This window comes from Solanum tuberosum, unplaced genomic scaffold (genome assembly GCF_000226075.1).
Source record: "Solanum tuberosum cultivar DM 1-3 516 R44 unplaced genomic scaffold, SolTub_3.0 scf00026, whole genome shotgun sequence".
Lineage (NCBI taxonomy): Eukaryota > Viridiplantae > Streptophyta > Magnoliopsida > Solanales > Solanaceae > Solanum > Solanum tuberosum.
Genome location: NW_006238952.1, coordinates 2,801,107 through 2,819,045, shown reverse-complemented (window position 1 = coordinate 2,819,045; position 17,939 = coordinate 2,801,107). Strand labels below are relative to the sequence as shown.

Genomic DNA, 17,939 nt, shown 5'->3' with positions numbered 1-17,939 from the left:
TAACGAACTATCTTCCTTTTGGTTTCTTTCTAGTACTAGTAGTTGGAGATTAGATCCTTTCAACTAATAAGATAATATATATATATATATATATGGCAAGATAAGAGATTATTTCTCCCTTTTCCTTATCTTTTGGTAGAGTTTGTTAAAAGAAAACTAAATTGAGATATAATCTATTAAAACCACTTTAATGCTTCTAGGTATGAATTACGATCCAAAAGAAGTTACTGGTTGAGATCGTATATTATATTGCTCAAGAAATACGAAGATAATTCTTGTTTGATCATAAGGATTAGTAGTTTTAATAATTAGGTTAGGGGTGATCACATGAGAGTTACTCGTGATTGATATTGGCAAAACCACAGGTTAAGCACGGATATAGCACGTCATATCTATTTCGGGGTATAGAGGTGATCACAATGGATTGATAATTGGCAAAACCACAGGTTAAGCACGGATATAGCACGTCATATCTATTTCGGGGTATAGAGGTGATCACAATGGATTGATAATTGGCAAAACCACAGGTTAAGCACGGATATAGCACGTCATATCTATTTCGGGGTATAGAGGTGATCACAATGGATTGATAATTGGCAAAACCACAGGTTAAGCACGGATATAGCACGTCATATCTATTTCGGGGTATAGAGGTGATCACAATGGATTGATAATTGGCAAAACCACAGGTTAAGCACGGATATAGCACGTCATATCTATTTCGGGGTATAGAGGTGATCACAATGGATTGATAATTGGCAAAACCACAGGTTAAGCACGGATATAGCACGTCATATCTATTTCGGGGTATAGAGGTGATCACAATGGATTGATAATTGGCAAAACCACAGGTTAAGCACGGATATAGCACGTCATATCTATTTCGGGGTATAGAGGTGATCACAATGGATTGATAATTGGCAAAACCACAGGTTAAGCACGGATATAGCACGTCATATCTATTTCGGGGTATAGAGGTGATCACAATGGATTGATAATTGGCAAAACCACAGGTTAAGCACGGATATAGCACGTCATATCTATTTCGGGGTACAGAGGTGATCACAATGGGTGCTAAGAAAAACCACCAAATCCAACAAGTCAGGACACTGGTCATAGGTTGATTTCTCATATAGTTACTCAACTATTAGTTTGAATCTCATAATTAAAGTCACTTCCTTTGTACAAAAAATTGAAATCAAGAAGAAAGTTGATCATTTTTTGAGATAATAGAATAGAGTGACCATCGATCTAAGAAATCAACCCTAACGTAGCAAATGTTTCACTTTAATAACTTAAATTATTAGATTAGTTTGGACGCTACATAATTCAACATGATTAGAGAATACTAAAAAAAAAAAATTCACGTATTTGGCTTAGAAAAAGAATTAAACTAGCACATATTTAAGTACTCCAGATGATTTGAGACATAACATGTATAATTAAATAAATAAAAATGTGATTTCTTTATCAATTTAAACTTGTAGATGAGATATAGATAGTCAAGCGCGCTTCAATAGATCACCTATACATAGTTCTACCTAGCATTCCCTAGCTAATTATTGTTAGTGCTATAATTCTAATTAATATTAGTGGCCAACTTAACTGCAATTGTGTTGAGTGGAAATGAAGCAATGCATATAATACATGAAAGTGAGTTGTAGACAGTGTAATAAGTAGCAATTCCTCCTCTGTTGGTTTGGACCTGAGCCTATTCAAAAATTGGACCGTCAATAGGTTGTTTTTGAATGTGATGTCACATGCTCATTTCTAACAAAGAAAGAATAAGCATTAGCATTTGCATTTGGAGATGTCACCTTTGTCCAATGGAAGTGGTTAGTACATTAAACATGTGAAAACTATACCTATTTGCTCTTTATTGGTGCTTTTTCTAAATTGAGACCTTGCAAGGAAACAGTTGTTCCCCTGACCTTGTAGTTTGTGCTCAAATTGTAATAACAACGTTAAAATAGCATAGAACTTGGTCGATCTCTAATTTTGTATCTGCCACTTTCCACCTTTTTGTGTAACTCTGACCCACAGGGTCTCGACAGGCCAATGACCAATGTTCCCTGTACTAAAATTTAACTAATATAAATGCAATATCTTTTCATACCACAAAAAAAAAACGTAATATGTGGAGGAAGATGAATCTAGTTCAATAGTATAGTAGTTGCAGCCAGGGGTGGAGCTAGGTGCTAGGGATTTATGAGTTCGGATAAATTCAGTAATTTTTTCGTAAATTATATATTTATACTAGAAAATTAAATAAATATATATGTATATTAATTTGTGAACCCCTAACAAAAGTGGTTGATGACTCGGTGCAGGGCCGACTCAACAAGATTGGGGGCCTAAAGCGAAACTTAAGAGAGGGACCCTAATATTTTGTTTTTTTCATCATATATACTTTTATTTAAAATATATTTTTCTAGCTTTTTTAGATGCGAAGTCATTAGTTACTATTTTATAATCAATTTATTTTAAATAATTCATTTTCAATTGATAATATAGCTAATCCATTCAATCTCTCTTGAGCCATTGTTGATCCTAAATAAGATTTAATCAATTTTAATTTCAAAAAACTTCTTTCGGCTAAGGCAACAGTTACATGAACTGTTAACATTATTCTATAAGCAATATGTGTATTTGGAAAAGAATCAAGTCTTTTTATTTGATTGAGTATTTTTATTAGATCATTATCTTCCATTTGTATTATTTATCTTAACACTTTTAATTCAAAAAATAAATTTAAACCATCAATATCATGATAACTATTATGTGTTAAATAAAGTTCAACGTTAAGACAATGTTTTTTCTAAAAAAATTCTCATCATCTAATGGTCTCAATTTTACCACTAAATAAGAAACCAAAAATATTTTCATATACTTCAATTGGTTCGTATCTATTTTGAAGTGAAAAAATAGTTTCATCTACTATAAGTAATCAACTCTAATTTCAAGGAATTTTGTGATTTTGTTATCAATATTTTCATTAAATTGTTTCTTACGAAATTTAGGTTCTAAATTCATCTCATATGTAATTTCCTTAGTAGAAATCATAACACTCATAGTAAATATTTTATTTTTAAAAAAATAACATTTATAAGTAATTTTTTTTTTAAAAAATGGGGTCCCCCAAAAATATGGGGCCCCAAGCGATGGCTTTAGTGGCCTAGGGGTTAAGATGACCCTGAATTTATTATTATTATTATTATTATTATTATTATTATTATATATATAGTGTTTGCAACAAAATTTTAAAGTGACAGAAAATAAATTACAATCACAAATAAAATATGAAGAAAGTGGCCTAGGGGTTAAGACGGACTCGGTGATAAGTAAGGGCCATAGAAATTTAGAACCCGCAAACTCCTAATTTTAGCTCCACCTATAGTTGCAGTAATTGAAATTTAGGCTGCTTACTAGATGAAGGAAAAGAAACGCATTAAACATGTTGTGTATAGGCATACGTTGTATTATTTTTGTTAACTTAACGGGTGTCTATAAAATTTAACTAAAACACACGGACAATGATACGTTCAAGTTAAAATTATGTGAACTTATATATTGTCGAAAAAGAAAAACTTATATATTGTCACTCGCGTTAACGTAATTTTGTTGTGACACTTCTGTAGATTGGACCAAGTTATCCTTTTTTTTGTTAGTCTATTCGGCATATTAAAAAAATAATTGACTTGGTTAATTTGAATTTGTTGTCGATCCTGCGAAGGTAAAGGTAAAGTTTTTGTACACCCATCTTTTTCAGATGTCACTTATATGAAATTTTACTGAGTATAATGTTATTGTTGATTAATTTGAATTTATCCTATATATGACTAATTATAGGAGGAAGTTCTCTGAGGCAGAGCGAGGATTTGAAACTTAGCTCATGAATTTGGAGTTTTAGTCCTTTTTCATAATTACCGGATTCTAAATTAATAATGTGTACAATATTTCAATGGATTTATTAAGACAAACAAATACATGATCTAGACAAAAATTGTTGGATTCAACAAAACACGTAGGTTGTAATACACTAGTCCGACCCCTAAATTTACTCTCTACTTAAATATTTTCTTTTTGAAGACTCGAAATTAAAACCTTTGATTAGATATATCAGGATCCTATCTATTACACCGCATTATCCTGTGACGGTGAATTGAATTACTTGAGTGAAAAAATGACACAGATGATGTGTATTGAGACGCAAAGCCAACGTTAATTAGGCATGTAAAGAATGTAGTGCTTGTTCCTTTCATATGAGCAGGAGAAAGCTGGGAGCTCAACCTAACCTAACACATTCTACAGCTGTAGTGGACGAGACGTGCAGATTATAAGAATTTCTAATCCAGGAATTTCAATTTATTACACAAGTTAAAGTAATATTTCAGGTACAAACTAGTCAAGAATATACACAATGTGCACATCGAAGAGCCTTGCAAATTAAATATTTTGAAAATCAATTGTCGCTTGTTTTTTTTTTGTTTCCCACGGTGTTTGGAGCTCACATTAGAGCCCTGACTAAATTCAAATTGCGCACTGCAGGATCCACTAGGGAAGCACTCCCAACACGTTTTTCTCCATAACCACGACACAAATCTGAGATCTCTGATTAAAAGTGAAGCAATCTCCATAACATTATTAAGTGAAAATTATTATGCATGTTGGGCACAAACCAACAAGAGCATAACAAAGTACAGCATGGAAAATCTAGGAGAGTGTACGTAAGAAATCAAACAAAGAAAAAATTAAATTTAACTCACCAAACTAAATAGTGGTAGCTAGCTCCAAAATTCTTAATAACGTTAAGGCCTAAGGGTGAGGACTAAGGTTATTATTAAATTTTTTTAGAAAAAGGAATAAAGTTGGAATATTTGTCTGTTTCTACCGACCAGGGTAACAACTTTGTTTTTGCATCATGTTGTCCCATTTTCTATGTTACCTTTTAATTATCACCTTTCTCAACATGTCTAAAAATATTTATTTTTCTAAAAATATATTTTATCTTTTACATTTACTATATTACAGTACCTAATTTCTACCTACTCCTAGCTTAGGACCCTTTTACTTATTTCTAGGCAGAAAATTTGATAATTAAAAAAAATGCAAAGAAAGCTGCTGTATATCTGAATGTTTTGTCTCATGTAAACCATCCTTGCTGTAATGTCTCTTCATTTTAGGCCGTGTCTTCTGGCCTGGAGAATTTAAATATTTTTAAATTTCTCAATTAGTTTGTAATTTTGCATGAAGCAATAAATTAATATTAATGTTCATTTCTTGTCTATAATATAATTCTCTTGTTTAGATACGTACGTTATTAAAGATAATTCATTTCACGGACTAAATTAAAATACTTTGTCTATACTAAAGATATCTGTTTTCACGGACTAAAAGAAAATAATTAAAACAGTGCAAATTTGATTAAACTGATTAATCAATTATCTAAGGAGCGTGGAGATTATAAGTTAATGGAAAATCTTTGTGAAAGCATTAATCGTATATATGTCAAATAATTGAATGATTGAATTTGGTAGATGTTTTTTTCAGTCTTGGTAAAATAGGGGATGAATTTGACCTAAACATAGGGTCAAATAGAATTTGAAAGGGTTACAACCAAATTGAGCGTGTAACCAATTAGTAACAGTCCACAAAAGATTCAATAGTCCCTTGTTGACAAGAATTAATAAGAAATATTTCAACGCGATTCAAAAAAAGAGACTATTAAATGTTGTTTTGAAAAGATAAATATTTTTTTTATCTTTAATTAGAGGTTTCTTGTTAGTGTACAATCGTTTTCCATAGGAAACATTATACTAGATATTTTTATGCAAATTCAAATTAATCAAATCTCAAAATGAATATCGACGAAAAGAGATAGTGAGACAAAAAGAAAGAATGTAAGTGGTCCATCTAGTTTTGCCGGTTTGGAATTTGGAATGTCAAATATTGCGTGTTATTCCCTTTAGTCCCCGCGTTTCCGGGACGCCCACTTTTTATCCTTGAACATGCTATTGAGTATTCAGTATGACTTTTTTTTTTTCTTTTCTTTTCCAATTCGTTATGATTATTAATTAAAATAGGGGTCACATAGTGGGGATTTATATGAGAAAACCATACCCCAAATTGTCAAAAGTGGAGCAGTATTTCCACAAACATTGAACTATAGATACTTTCCCCTTTGGCATTTTTTGGAGTCAGAAAGCAAAAGTTACGTATGTAGCTATAGGAGTTGACGTTTTAAAGACACAATATTGTGCCTATCACTTCTTTCATTCTATCTCTACTTTTAAAAAATTATGATTGGATTTGAGCGAGATGAATTTAGTTCCTAAGGTGTGAGTTCACGTGACTTTAATAACTTTTGTTCATATCATGTATTTATTTTAAGAAATTAACAAAATAATTATATATAGTTAATTTAAATCTTAAAATTATTCTATGTTAACTTAAAATTATTATACGAATTCATAAACTTCAAAATATAAATTCGCATAGAAGCTAATCTATCGATCAATCATGGAGTTCCAGATTCGTTTCGTTGGACAGGATACATTATTGATACAAATGACTTTTTTTGTGACAAGACATTGCAATTCAATGCTTCAAGTACATTATGAGATAAACTATAGAAAAGGAAAAAGTACATTTTGAAGTTATAGAATGTTATCGCATAGCCTATGGATTGTTTTTACAACAACAACAAAAAGTGTATACATAGACCATAGTTAAGTAGCATGGAAAAAGGAGAACTCGAAATTAAAGGTAATACCTCCTCGATCTATTTTAAAATATATATCGTCTTTACTAAGGATACATTATTGATAAAACTTTTTTGTGATAAGATATTGCAATTCAATGCTTCAAGTACATTATGAGATAAACTATAGAAAAGGAAAAAGTACATTATGAAGTTATAGAATGTTTTCACATAGCCTAAAAGTGTATACATAGACCATAGTTAAGTAGCATGGAAAAAAGAGCTCCAAATTAAAGGTAATACTTCCTCCACTTTAAAATATATATCGTCTTTACTAAAAATATTTACAATTTTAGAAAGTTTCGGAGAAAATTAAATAATTATTTTGGAGCAATTCAACTCCAAACACCTCAATTATGATTTATGGCATATAAATATAGTAGCAATTAAATAAAGAGAGATTATATCTTAAGTATAAATAAGAGTAAAATAGCCAAATACTTTTCCTACTTAATGTTCTCTTATGGAAGATGTAAAATGCTGCTCCCAATTGCACACGCAAGTGTACGCGGTCGCGCAAGTAATATAGTGGCTCTTAAAAGAACCAGATTATCGAACCCAAATAACTTGTCAATTAACTATTTTTACTAAATTATACTGATATAATTATTTATTTAAGAGAGCCAAAAGAGAAGAATGCAAGAACAAAATAATAAAATTACTTACAATAGTTGGAAAATCTCAGGGCTACAGCATGTATTGAATTTCATGTATCATATTATTGGCTTAGAACTAATTTCAGTTGTCAAGTTACTGGTTTACAGGGTTGATGATATGATCCGGGTTATACGCCTCTCGTCGCCTACCCCAGTTAGCTATCTAACTACATCGTTGAGCGGGAATAAATAGACTAACTGGCGAGCATTTATATTTCATCCTATTTTGTAACCAAGCAAGGTATTCGTCTGGACGTCACTCCTGAACACTAATCACCTCAATTTAATGGGTGGACCGAGCTCTCTATATTCTCTGGTCTATCTAACCTCTTCTCTTCTCGATTTTTAATATTAGACAATAGATTTATCTCATGGTGATCAAGCACAAAATACTAAAACAAGAATATAGAAGCAACTTATAATGACAACCAAGAATTAATTCAAAAATCTTAAATAATCAACATTGAATCCGTAGCTACAGCCCCAAAACAAGAACTTTAGCTACATTAGTCTAAGAAAACAAGAAGAAGAAAAGAATCCTAAAAAGTATTGACGACTTTCTCTTCAAAAGTGCCTCCTCCTTACTCTATATTGGTTGTTCAATAATTATTTCTATGAACTATTTATAGATGTAGAAAACCTTAAATAAAATAACTGGGACCAAAACAAACGATAAAACCAAAAACCAAAACTGAGTTGGAATTATTGTACGCGTTCTGTCCGCCGCCTTCAAGATTGTGCGCAGCTCCTAAATTGGCCACTGCTTCAAAATTTGCCACGTGGCTGGCAACAATATTCTCCTTTCAAGATTCCAATTGAATGTGCACTTTGCAGCATATAATTTTATATATTATTATATTCAATTTAATCTATTAAGTTGCTTGCTCATCTTTAATTCATTTTAGCTTCAATTTTTTTCAACTTTACGTCAATTTACTCCTACAAATAAAATACACTATTTAGCACAATTCATAAAATTAATGCTAAAAAATAAATAAATATAAATAATAAATATGAAACAAATAATAATTAAAAATATATATTTTTAACCTCACATCATAAAACAAATACGATCAATATTTTGAGATAGAGAAAGTAATGTTTTGATAGGCTGGATGTCATCTTAGTAGTTAGCTTGTGCGGAAACTATTTTCCGATGGTTGGCGGGTTAATTGTTGAAAATATTTCTTAATAAATATTAGAGATTAATTAATAATATGAAATTAAAAGTTACAATAATTATTTAGAAATTTACTTGTGATAATTATTTAGTAAAGGAAAAATTACACGTATAAGCAAACATATACTAGTTAATTAGTTAACATAGTTATAGTTTCCTTAATTACAATCCGCGATCTACTTTTAGCTATAATTACGCGGCTCAACTTTTTAGTTTTGTATAATATAATTTGTATAACTTTTGTATAATGAGTAATTGTATAGTATAATTTGTATAACTGTTTATACTTCTGATGTTTGTAATTGTATAAATTTGTTATTTCGAGTTTATACAAAAATAACTGAATTATACAAATGTACTCGCAAATTATACAAATCTGCTAATTATATAAACCCGTGAATTATACAAACGAGATAACTTAAATTGCAGCTACAGCCCGTAAATATACAAACTATAGCTATAGAGCATAATTAAGTTTATTATAGTGGCTATTTGCGAAAGTTCCCGTAAATTAGCCATATCAAAATGTTGCAAAGCCCATAGGTTTGGTTGGATGGCCTTAATATAACAAGTCCAGTTAAAGATGGACAGTTGGACATATAACATTGGACCCCCAGTGTAGCAATTCGGTCCATGTTTAAGGAGTTGTCGGGTTATTAAAATTGACCCGAATCTGATTGAGAGTCCAGGTTTCACTTTTGCCAAAATTTGATTCTCTTTAATTTTTCAGTTCAGGATTTGGATGGATCAACTCTGTAGTTGCCGAAGCAACATGCTGGAGAGACGACTTCAGCTTTCGAACACGGTAAAATATTCTTGAATTTTTTTTGGCCTTGTGCCTACAAAGTTTTTTAACAATCCATTATAATTAGATTAATAAAAAGATTTCGGAACCCTTGCTATGAGTGAAATGGTGGGAATCCTTGTTTGATTTTTTTGAGTATCCTCCTTCCTTGGATTAGTACTGTGACACATATATCGGAAGTTCAGTTTGAAATTTGAATGAGATATATCTTTTCCTTTTTTTTTTTTTCCATATTCCAAAATTTTAGTAATCCCTTTATATTCGAAGCAGGAGTAGCTTGTTAAGAAGAGCAAGTGCTATTGTTTTGCTAATATATAGAGAGTGTACACTCCATTCATCATTTAAAGCAGCGGGATAGTTCTGGCTTCTACTTAGGTAGTGGTGTTGTTGTCCTTTACATTGGCATAGCTGCTTTGCAAATTATATTGCTATAGAAATATGCATGGCCCAACTAGATTGTTCTATGATTTGTTACAGAGCATGAACCTACATCCTTGCTTGGATCTACCGGGATTAAAGACTTTCAGAGCATTTGCAGTTATAGCCTTATAGGTGCTGAAGTCCTTGGGCTCTGTAACTTTGCAAACATTGCTTATACTGGATAGGATTCATCAAGGTCACCAAGAGTGTGGATATTGCCACTTAAAGTCGCTAATTTCTGTTGTGATCTTGTTGAAATGGCATATACATTAGGGAATTGAAGAAGAAACTAAGGCCATGGTGGCAGAAATTGAGGATGAGGCTAATGATGAAGGTTAGATGTTCACTCAACCCAGAAAACTGAGTGATCGAGTTCCACAGCCTTCTGCTAATGAAGCAGCTGCCGGCTTTGATAATGGATGTCTTATGACTTAGGTAATCTATAGAAATAAGTAATTAAATTTCTTCTCTTAGTGAATTTTGGACCAAATCAAGTGAGTTTCAGTTTTAGATGACAATAAATTGGAGTTAACTTGCATTATCCGATAAGATATAGCAGACTGGAATAGCAATTTAGAATGGATAAAGAGTAAGGAAAAATGTGTGTGCCACTTGCTTGATATTTTAACCGTACTTTGTTTAGTATGTGGCAATGATTTGTTTAGAGTCATCTCTTCTTTGGAGTCTAAGATAGAGTTTGCCAGTTTGGATTACCTATATATTAAAAAATAAGGAAGATAGAATTTTTATTGATCTAATTTAATATTGACAGCGAGAGCAGATTGATGGAGGTAATTTTATTTGATTTCTTGAAATTTTGTAGGTACATGTAAGATATGACAACGAAGACTAAATGATTTAAACCTTCTAATTTCTTTTGCTATATGGAGAAAGGAACATGTCTGCTATAGTAACATTACATGGAATAGTAACTGATTCCCTCGCATAAGCAATGCTGTAAGAAGAAAGAAAAGGCGAAGCAAATAAAGTAATAACCATCATAGCTTCTATATTACTAGTAATTAATTGATCTATGGAATTTATGGATAGCGAACTCCGACTAATCTCACATCATCAACCACAGGACCACACAAGGAGCCAGAGTGATCACTCTTCATGTGGTAGTATGTGCTCAAGAACCTGACTCTGGTGCGCTCAGTTACTGCGGTGAACCGAAGCTTGGCCCGTTTGAATCCTCCTTTACCTGCAGATTCATAGGGGACTCGCAAAGTGATATTTCCAGCAAATGCCTCTATAAGCATAGACCCTTGGCAGGAATTGCTCGCATCTCCAACTGAGAACATAAGGTCATACACTTTTCCCTTCTGAGTCCTCACTATTTGTGCTATTGCGCTTTCTCTTCCTGCCACAAGCTCGATGGCGCGCTTACCCTCTGGCACGGTGAAGTGTTCAGCATCAATGTATTTTACTGCCTTGAGAGATTCGATCATCCATCCAGGCAAAGGTGAGTGATCATCCTCAATGTTTGGAGGAATTAGAACACCCCAGCTTGTGTTGGGGAAGATATATGGACCCTCTTCAAAGTTTCCATTCTTCAACATGTTGCCTGCTTTCATTTTATGTATTAGCATTTGAAGTACTACTTTTAAACACACTTAGGGGTCACTTGGTGTGAGGGATAAAAATAAATAGTGATGGGATAAAAATTTTGTATCTTGTTTGGTTGCCATGTTTGGGATAATTTATCCCACCATTTATATCATAGCGATGGGATAAGATATCCCATATACATGGTGGGATAAGCTAACTTCAAGATAACTTGTTCCCAACCAAACGACCCCTTAGAATAAAAGTTATACGTGGCCTCCCAACTTAAATGCACATGGACAAGAGAGATGAGGGAAAATTACCTTTTGGTCTATGGGGGGTTTTCAGAGCCTTGAGAGCGATGAAATCAATGAGTGGGCCACAAGCTGGGTCCTTCTCAACTGCTGGATTGTGTAACATGATTTCAATCTCATTGGCTTGGGCCAAGAAACCCCATGAATATGAGTCCCAACCATCACTACTATACATAGTCTGCATAGGAAGCATTGCCCAGTCGTTAGGCTCATTATTAGGCGACACCGACACATTGAGTTTCTCTTCTTGAGCACAAGTCCTAGCAAAGTTGAAAGACAGAGAGTAGAAAGTCCCATTAGTGACATTCGTGACTCTGGTCTTGATGTAGGCGTCTTCCCCAAGCCTAACAGCAAAAGCTCCTTCTGGCACTGGAAGCAACATGTCACCTTGTGTTTGTCCAGCTTTAATGTATTCTACATAGCCTGATATTTCCCAGTGAGGTATTGCGTGTGGGTCTGTCACTTTTGTCCCCTTCATTTGTGATGCTTTTGGACCTTGCTCGAAGTTTCCGTTAGGCAATAATCCTGATCAACCACAAGGTCGAAAAGTTACATATATAACCAATTACAATTACGTGTGGATTTATAACTTACAAGACATGATAAATGACCTATTACAGCAGGTATAGCTACACTAATATGTGAAACAAATGTTGTGTTATCTGTGTATATAAGTTGAGATTATATCATCAAATGTTGTGTAACATATCAAGTAGCCCTTGTTTGTTCGTTAATTGCCATTGGATGATCCACATCACATGTTGTGTTTCAGTAATCACGTGAACAAAGTAAGACCAGCTCATTAGGTACTTTTGTTTTCTCTTTTTTGTGCCCTATTAACTTCATGTAACATTGGCTTGCATGAGGAATAAACCAAAATTGGTAAAGCTTACCAGCTATGTTTTCCGGTTTGGGTTACTGCATATCAATTACAATACTACTTTTTTTTTATTAGAAAAAATCAAAAGTGGGGTAGAGAATATTGATGTGACAACTTGGTGTCGGGAGATCGGTGGCAACTGGCAAGGCTGGATCTTCTAAGTAAATATGTAAGGTAAAAATCTAATGGTAATTACACATTCAGGATGTAATTTAGGAAATTGTTGAGCGACATTTATACTTTATAGGAAAATGAATTGATTGTTCTATTTCAATTTCAGAAAAAGGAGGAGGATATATATGTAATTCTATAAAATGTTTATTATTGTGACAAAGACTCTGATACTAAAAATACCTTGATGTTAGTGATCAAAACCTTAGTGAAAATCAAGTCAGTCGTTTTTGGTGGGGCTGGAACTGTTATAACTTATATATGGATTCAGTCATAAATGCCGTATGCCACTGATATTTGACAGTTAAATATGTAGGCTGTAGTAATTATTTTTTATTTTGATCCCGGTGGTTCACGTAATCAAGAAGGTGTTAATAATTTTTTTTTCTTTTTTTCATTTTACCCCTATTTAGATAAGTGAACTTTTATGTAACCAATAAACTAAATTACATAGGTATTTTATTTATTCCATATTAGTTGTCTAGTTTCTTTTTATTTTCTGCACATTTTAAAGAAATTATGAATAAGAAGGGTGGTTTTATCAATTTCCCCCTTAAGAGACTTACTTTTTTGAAATTTTAAAACTTGTTTAAACTTTCAAAAAATAATCAATTGGAATGGTAAAATGATTTTTTTAAAATCAATTCTGTTTTGATTTTGTAAATTAATTTACTCGTGGATAAGTTAATAAAATACTTCTTGTTTTTTTTAAGGCTGAGTAGATTTTTCAAAGTCTCAAACTAAAAACAGAACTCAATTGAAAACTAGAAATACCTCACTTATGAGACGTAAAATGTAAATAGAGTATATTCCGATTCCCAATTCTTAAGCAGTTATTGCCCCAATCGTCATAAAGATTCATATGTGCAAAAAGCTGAAACTTATTCATGAAAACAATACCCAAAATCTCGTATGCTAGGAGTATCTTCCTAGCATTAATTGCCTTCTAAGTAGGACGGTCCATGATAATTTCATCATAGTATTCTTTTCTTCGTTTTTTACAATTTTTTCCATCTTCTTTCCTCTTCATCTGTCTGTGCGATATTCAATCATAGATCTTCTAGGAAACTATAAATATATGTCACTCATTTTTACAGTGAATCATAAGAAGTTGATTCAGAAATCAGAATTGAATAGACAATTTGTTGTGAATGAATGGCTTAAGATCTTTTCTTTCTCTATCATTGCTAAGCTAAATGAAGAATTGCAAGCAAGAGCCAATGAATCAAATTTGCATGTAACAGATACGTTATCATACATGATAACTAAACTTTCAACTTAAAGCAACATTTGTTTTACCATCTCACTAGTGTTTTCTTATGTTTAGAGATTTGCACAGCTTATATAAAACGGTATTATTTTTTTCCTATTTGCACAATATAATTACATACTATCAGGTTAAGTTAAATTAGTAAGAACATACCGTCTTGAACAGATAAAGCAACATTTATGGTGGCAAAGAGCAGCACTATATTCAGTAATCCCATTTTCATATACTGTGAAAGAAAGAGAGAAAAAAAAGATATGTTTGACGAAAATTCACAAATGCTCGACTGCCTTTTATGAATTTCTGTTCGTCAAAATGCCCTTTAGATTAAAGGAATTTACGGTGACTGCCACTAGCACGTTGCTCTTTCGTAGCTGGTATAAGGAAGCAACGGATTGCACGTGCACTTCCCATGCTGAGGAACAAACACAATTATGAAAACATAAATTAATTAAATAGAACTAATCAATATCCTTACTAATCGTAAAATGTTGGAATATCTAATGTCTCAATTCATTTTTTTAAAAAGGAATATTATGAAGGTATAAAGGTTTCTGATTTCCATTAATATTTTTAAAGTATAAACTTATTTCATTTAAATAAAAATAAAATGTCCAATAATGTTTGATTTAAGCTGAAAGTAATCTAGGGAGATTATTTTTTGTTCAAGCATCTAGCACGTTTAATGACAGACATGATTTGATCTTAGGCAAATGGAATATCTTGAATTAAGTGATACTACTATTATTGTTGCGTGCTTATATATAATTTTCATCTTATTAATTTATTTGTACCCTCTTCGTTTCAATTTATTTATCTTAATATCTTTTTTTAGTCTGTTTTAAGAAGAATGACTCTTTCCTCTTTTAATAATTTTTATATTGTAACTTTTTATATGACTTGTTTAAGATACAAGATAAAAAAAAATTATTTCGATACATTCTATATATTTTTAGTTTAAGATCACAAAGTTTAAAAATAGCTTTTACTTTTTTAAATTTTGTATCAATTAAATCCAGATAAATAAAGTAAAATGGAAGGATATTACGGAACTAGAGTCAAGAAAAGTCTTATCTGATGGAATTGGCCTTGGCATTTTCATTCTTCTTTTGCTTTTTCAATGTAATAAATTCAAAAAAATTCCATCAAAGTAACATTATCCCTTTACGTACCGACTTTCACTTGATTCATTGAAGTTAAATTTATCATATTTTGATTGCAAAATTAATTGACACTATAAAGTTTTGGTATCTTATGTTTCTCCTACAAGTAGGCAGAAATAATTAATTTATAAGGTTCTGAATCATGATTTTTTTTTTTCGTTTATTAAATTTGGATAGATTATTAATGATATACTAATCTCGTATTTCCATTTGAATAAAATGACACTACAAAAGTCTTATATATTTTATTTACAATTTTTTCATGAAAAAAGATCATATAATGAAATAGTGTTGTAATGGGAATATTGCAAAAGAAGTTGATGAATTATTACAAATAGATACAAAGAATCTCAAAGATGGCACCCTACCTTGAGCACATGGCTTGTGGCAGCTAGACAATATTTGGTTAGGTTCATTAATTAGAAAGGTATTTTCAATATCTCAAGCTGATGATGACACAAATATCCAAGTAGATATATCGTATAGGTTAGAATATACGTAGATTTTATTTCTATCCTTTTCTTTGAGGCGTAAAGAGATAAAAAAAAAAAGAAAAACTAATATCAACCTAGCAAATAAATAAATAAATAAAATAAGTAATAATGAAAATGAAGAGAGTAAAATATTATGCATATACTAATTAATATTACAATCTTTGACTACCTATTACCATTGTATATATGCTACAAATAATAATGATACTAAAACACTAAACTGAGTACTATATATATGATGATAGATGTGGGAATTGGGATTGCAGTGTCAGTCAAAATTCACATTCTACTTAGGTAACATAATTTTTATTTCAACAAATTTTTCTCTTCCCATTATTCACAGATTTATACTCAATTTTAAAAAACAAAATAACTGTTTATAATGGACGTGGCAATCAGAGAACAAAATAAGGGACGTGACATTCAAGATCTGATACTGAGGCAAAACCCATGTGCAGCCTTCAGCTTGAATATTTTTAGGATTATTCGCACCGTATCACCATTTTTCATGACGCTATTTAAATTTTGTCCCTATTAATTTAGGGGATTAAAATATTACCTTAAAAAGTTATTTATATAAATGTTTCTTCTGTGATTGGTTGACTATTACACGGTGGGAGGTTTATCTAGTGCGCACAACGTACTCATCATAGAGTCCTCTCTCAAAGGACAGAAGCATGTGACAGAGGCCGTAGTGATTGCGGATTATCCAGGGATTAACAAAAATACTTTTTATTTTTTCGCTAATAAATTTATCATAAATTTTAATGAAAGAAATATAATCAATAAGAAATTATATAATCATTTTTAATTTATTTGTGATTAATGCGTAGTCATTGAGTTTCCACATCGATAGATGATGAATGATTATTTGATCGCTTTCTATGATTTTGTGCGATCATCACATCATATATTATCTTTTGAAATAAATTAGGTCAAATCACTCATTCTTCTATAATATATATCAGAATCATGCAAATTCCAAATTTTGATAGGAGAACAACCTTCCCCGGTCCCCAGCGCCACCACTTCCAAATTCCAATGTTGTTATAACATGATTAACGTCCAATTAGAGATTTCAATTATCTTTTTTAATTATTTGTCTCCCTGTCTCTCCCTTCGAATTGACACTTTGTTTTGGTCGGCAATAATCGAAAAATGTTTAATCAACAAGACATGTGCAATCGATAATTATACAAAGGAGTAAGGTGGCGCATGGTGATCGAGTATCATGATATTTCAGATTTGAATAAAGATAAAAAAATATTAAATAATTTTTTTTCATTTATTCAAAAGCTTTGCAGCTAGAGTTAGTTTATACTTGTGTCGGTAAAATATAGGTCGGAGCAGAGCTAGAGTATGACTTACAAGTTTGACTACCAAACTTTTAAAAAGTTCAGTAAATATGTATAATTTATTAATTTAGAACCAACTATTTAAGAAAAATAGAATGTTAAACATATAAGATCCAAATCTGCCTCTAATAGCAAGTATCTCGTAAAATTAATTAAAATGCACGCTAGCTAGCTCAAAACACCGCGGTTATTAAGGTGGGTATAGATGTGTAGTATGTAAGCAATTTTCCATCTTTAGTAAGTATGATAGGACTTAGAACTTAAAAGTGTGTCATGTAGGGCATTTTGCAAGAAATTCAGGGATGAAACGTTGTTTTGTTTTGTCTATTCAAATTTCAAACAAAAGAATCACCTTAAATTAGGACAATATTGTTGAAGTCAAGGCGCAGTATATCAATTAATAAGTTAACATATTCACTTGCTAATACTGCTGGAGTACATAATTTGAAACGTAAAATTTATATGAAAGTATAGGTAATTTGAAACGTGAAATCTATATAAAAGTATCCGTTATATTTGAATTTTATCTTTCCATGTTCAAAGCATGCTTAAACGTCAAAATCACAAAATTCAAGAGTATTTTTTATATGTTATACACACATTTAGCTTAATCATTTGATTTAATAGTCTTCTATGAATAATACTTGAGCCCCATTTGGACATGTGATGTGGAATTATGGTATTAAATCAAATGATATGGATTTGAAATTTTGATTGGACATGCAATTTGAATTTCTTAAGTTGTATAATATTTTTTTCATAAACATTAAAACCCCAAAAATTGTAAAGACTATCAAAATTTCTGCAATTCTTACATAATCTTACTAAATGAACAAATCATAGTTCATAAACAAGATAACAATTATCCTAAGGCTTTACATCGATAAATCATATATCTCCATATTTCTCTTATAAGTAAAAAATTG

The 17,939-nt window shown here is 31.6% G+C and overlaps 1 protein-coding gene and 1 long non-coding RNA gene across 3 annotated transcripts; one reads left to right on the top strand and one right to left on the bottom strand.

Annotated features, from left to right (window-relative positions):
* The first annotated feature begins 9,271 nt into the window (after positions 1-9,271).
* On the top strand, positions 9,272-10,989 carry LOC107059565 (uncharacterized). 2 transcript variants are annotated; one of them, XR_001472760.1, is made up of 4 exons: positions 9,272-9,401; positions 9,672-9,776; positions 9,879-10,256; positions 10,906-10,989. It is a non-coding gene; the product is annotated as an uncharacterized lncRNA (long non-coding RNA). The 2 variants fall into 2 exon arrangements; XR_001472759.1 differs by lacking the exon at positions 10,906-10,989 and adding an exon at positions 10,645-10,733.
* On the bottom strand, positions 10,676-14,265 carry LOC102601890 (uncharacterized). Its single transcript, XM_006341653.2, has 3 exons — positions 14,158-14,265; positions 11,693-12,208; positions 10,676-11,388 (listed from the first exon to the last, which is right to left on the bottom strand). Exons 1-3 carry the CDS (start codon positions 14,225-14,227, stop codon positions 10,862-10,864), a joined length of 1,113 nt encoding a protein of 370 aa, XP_006341715.2. The 5' UTR covers positions 14,228-14,265; the 3' UTR covers positions 10,676-10,861.
* Positions 14,266-17,939: the final 3,674 nt, after the last annotated feature.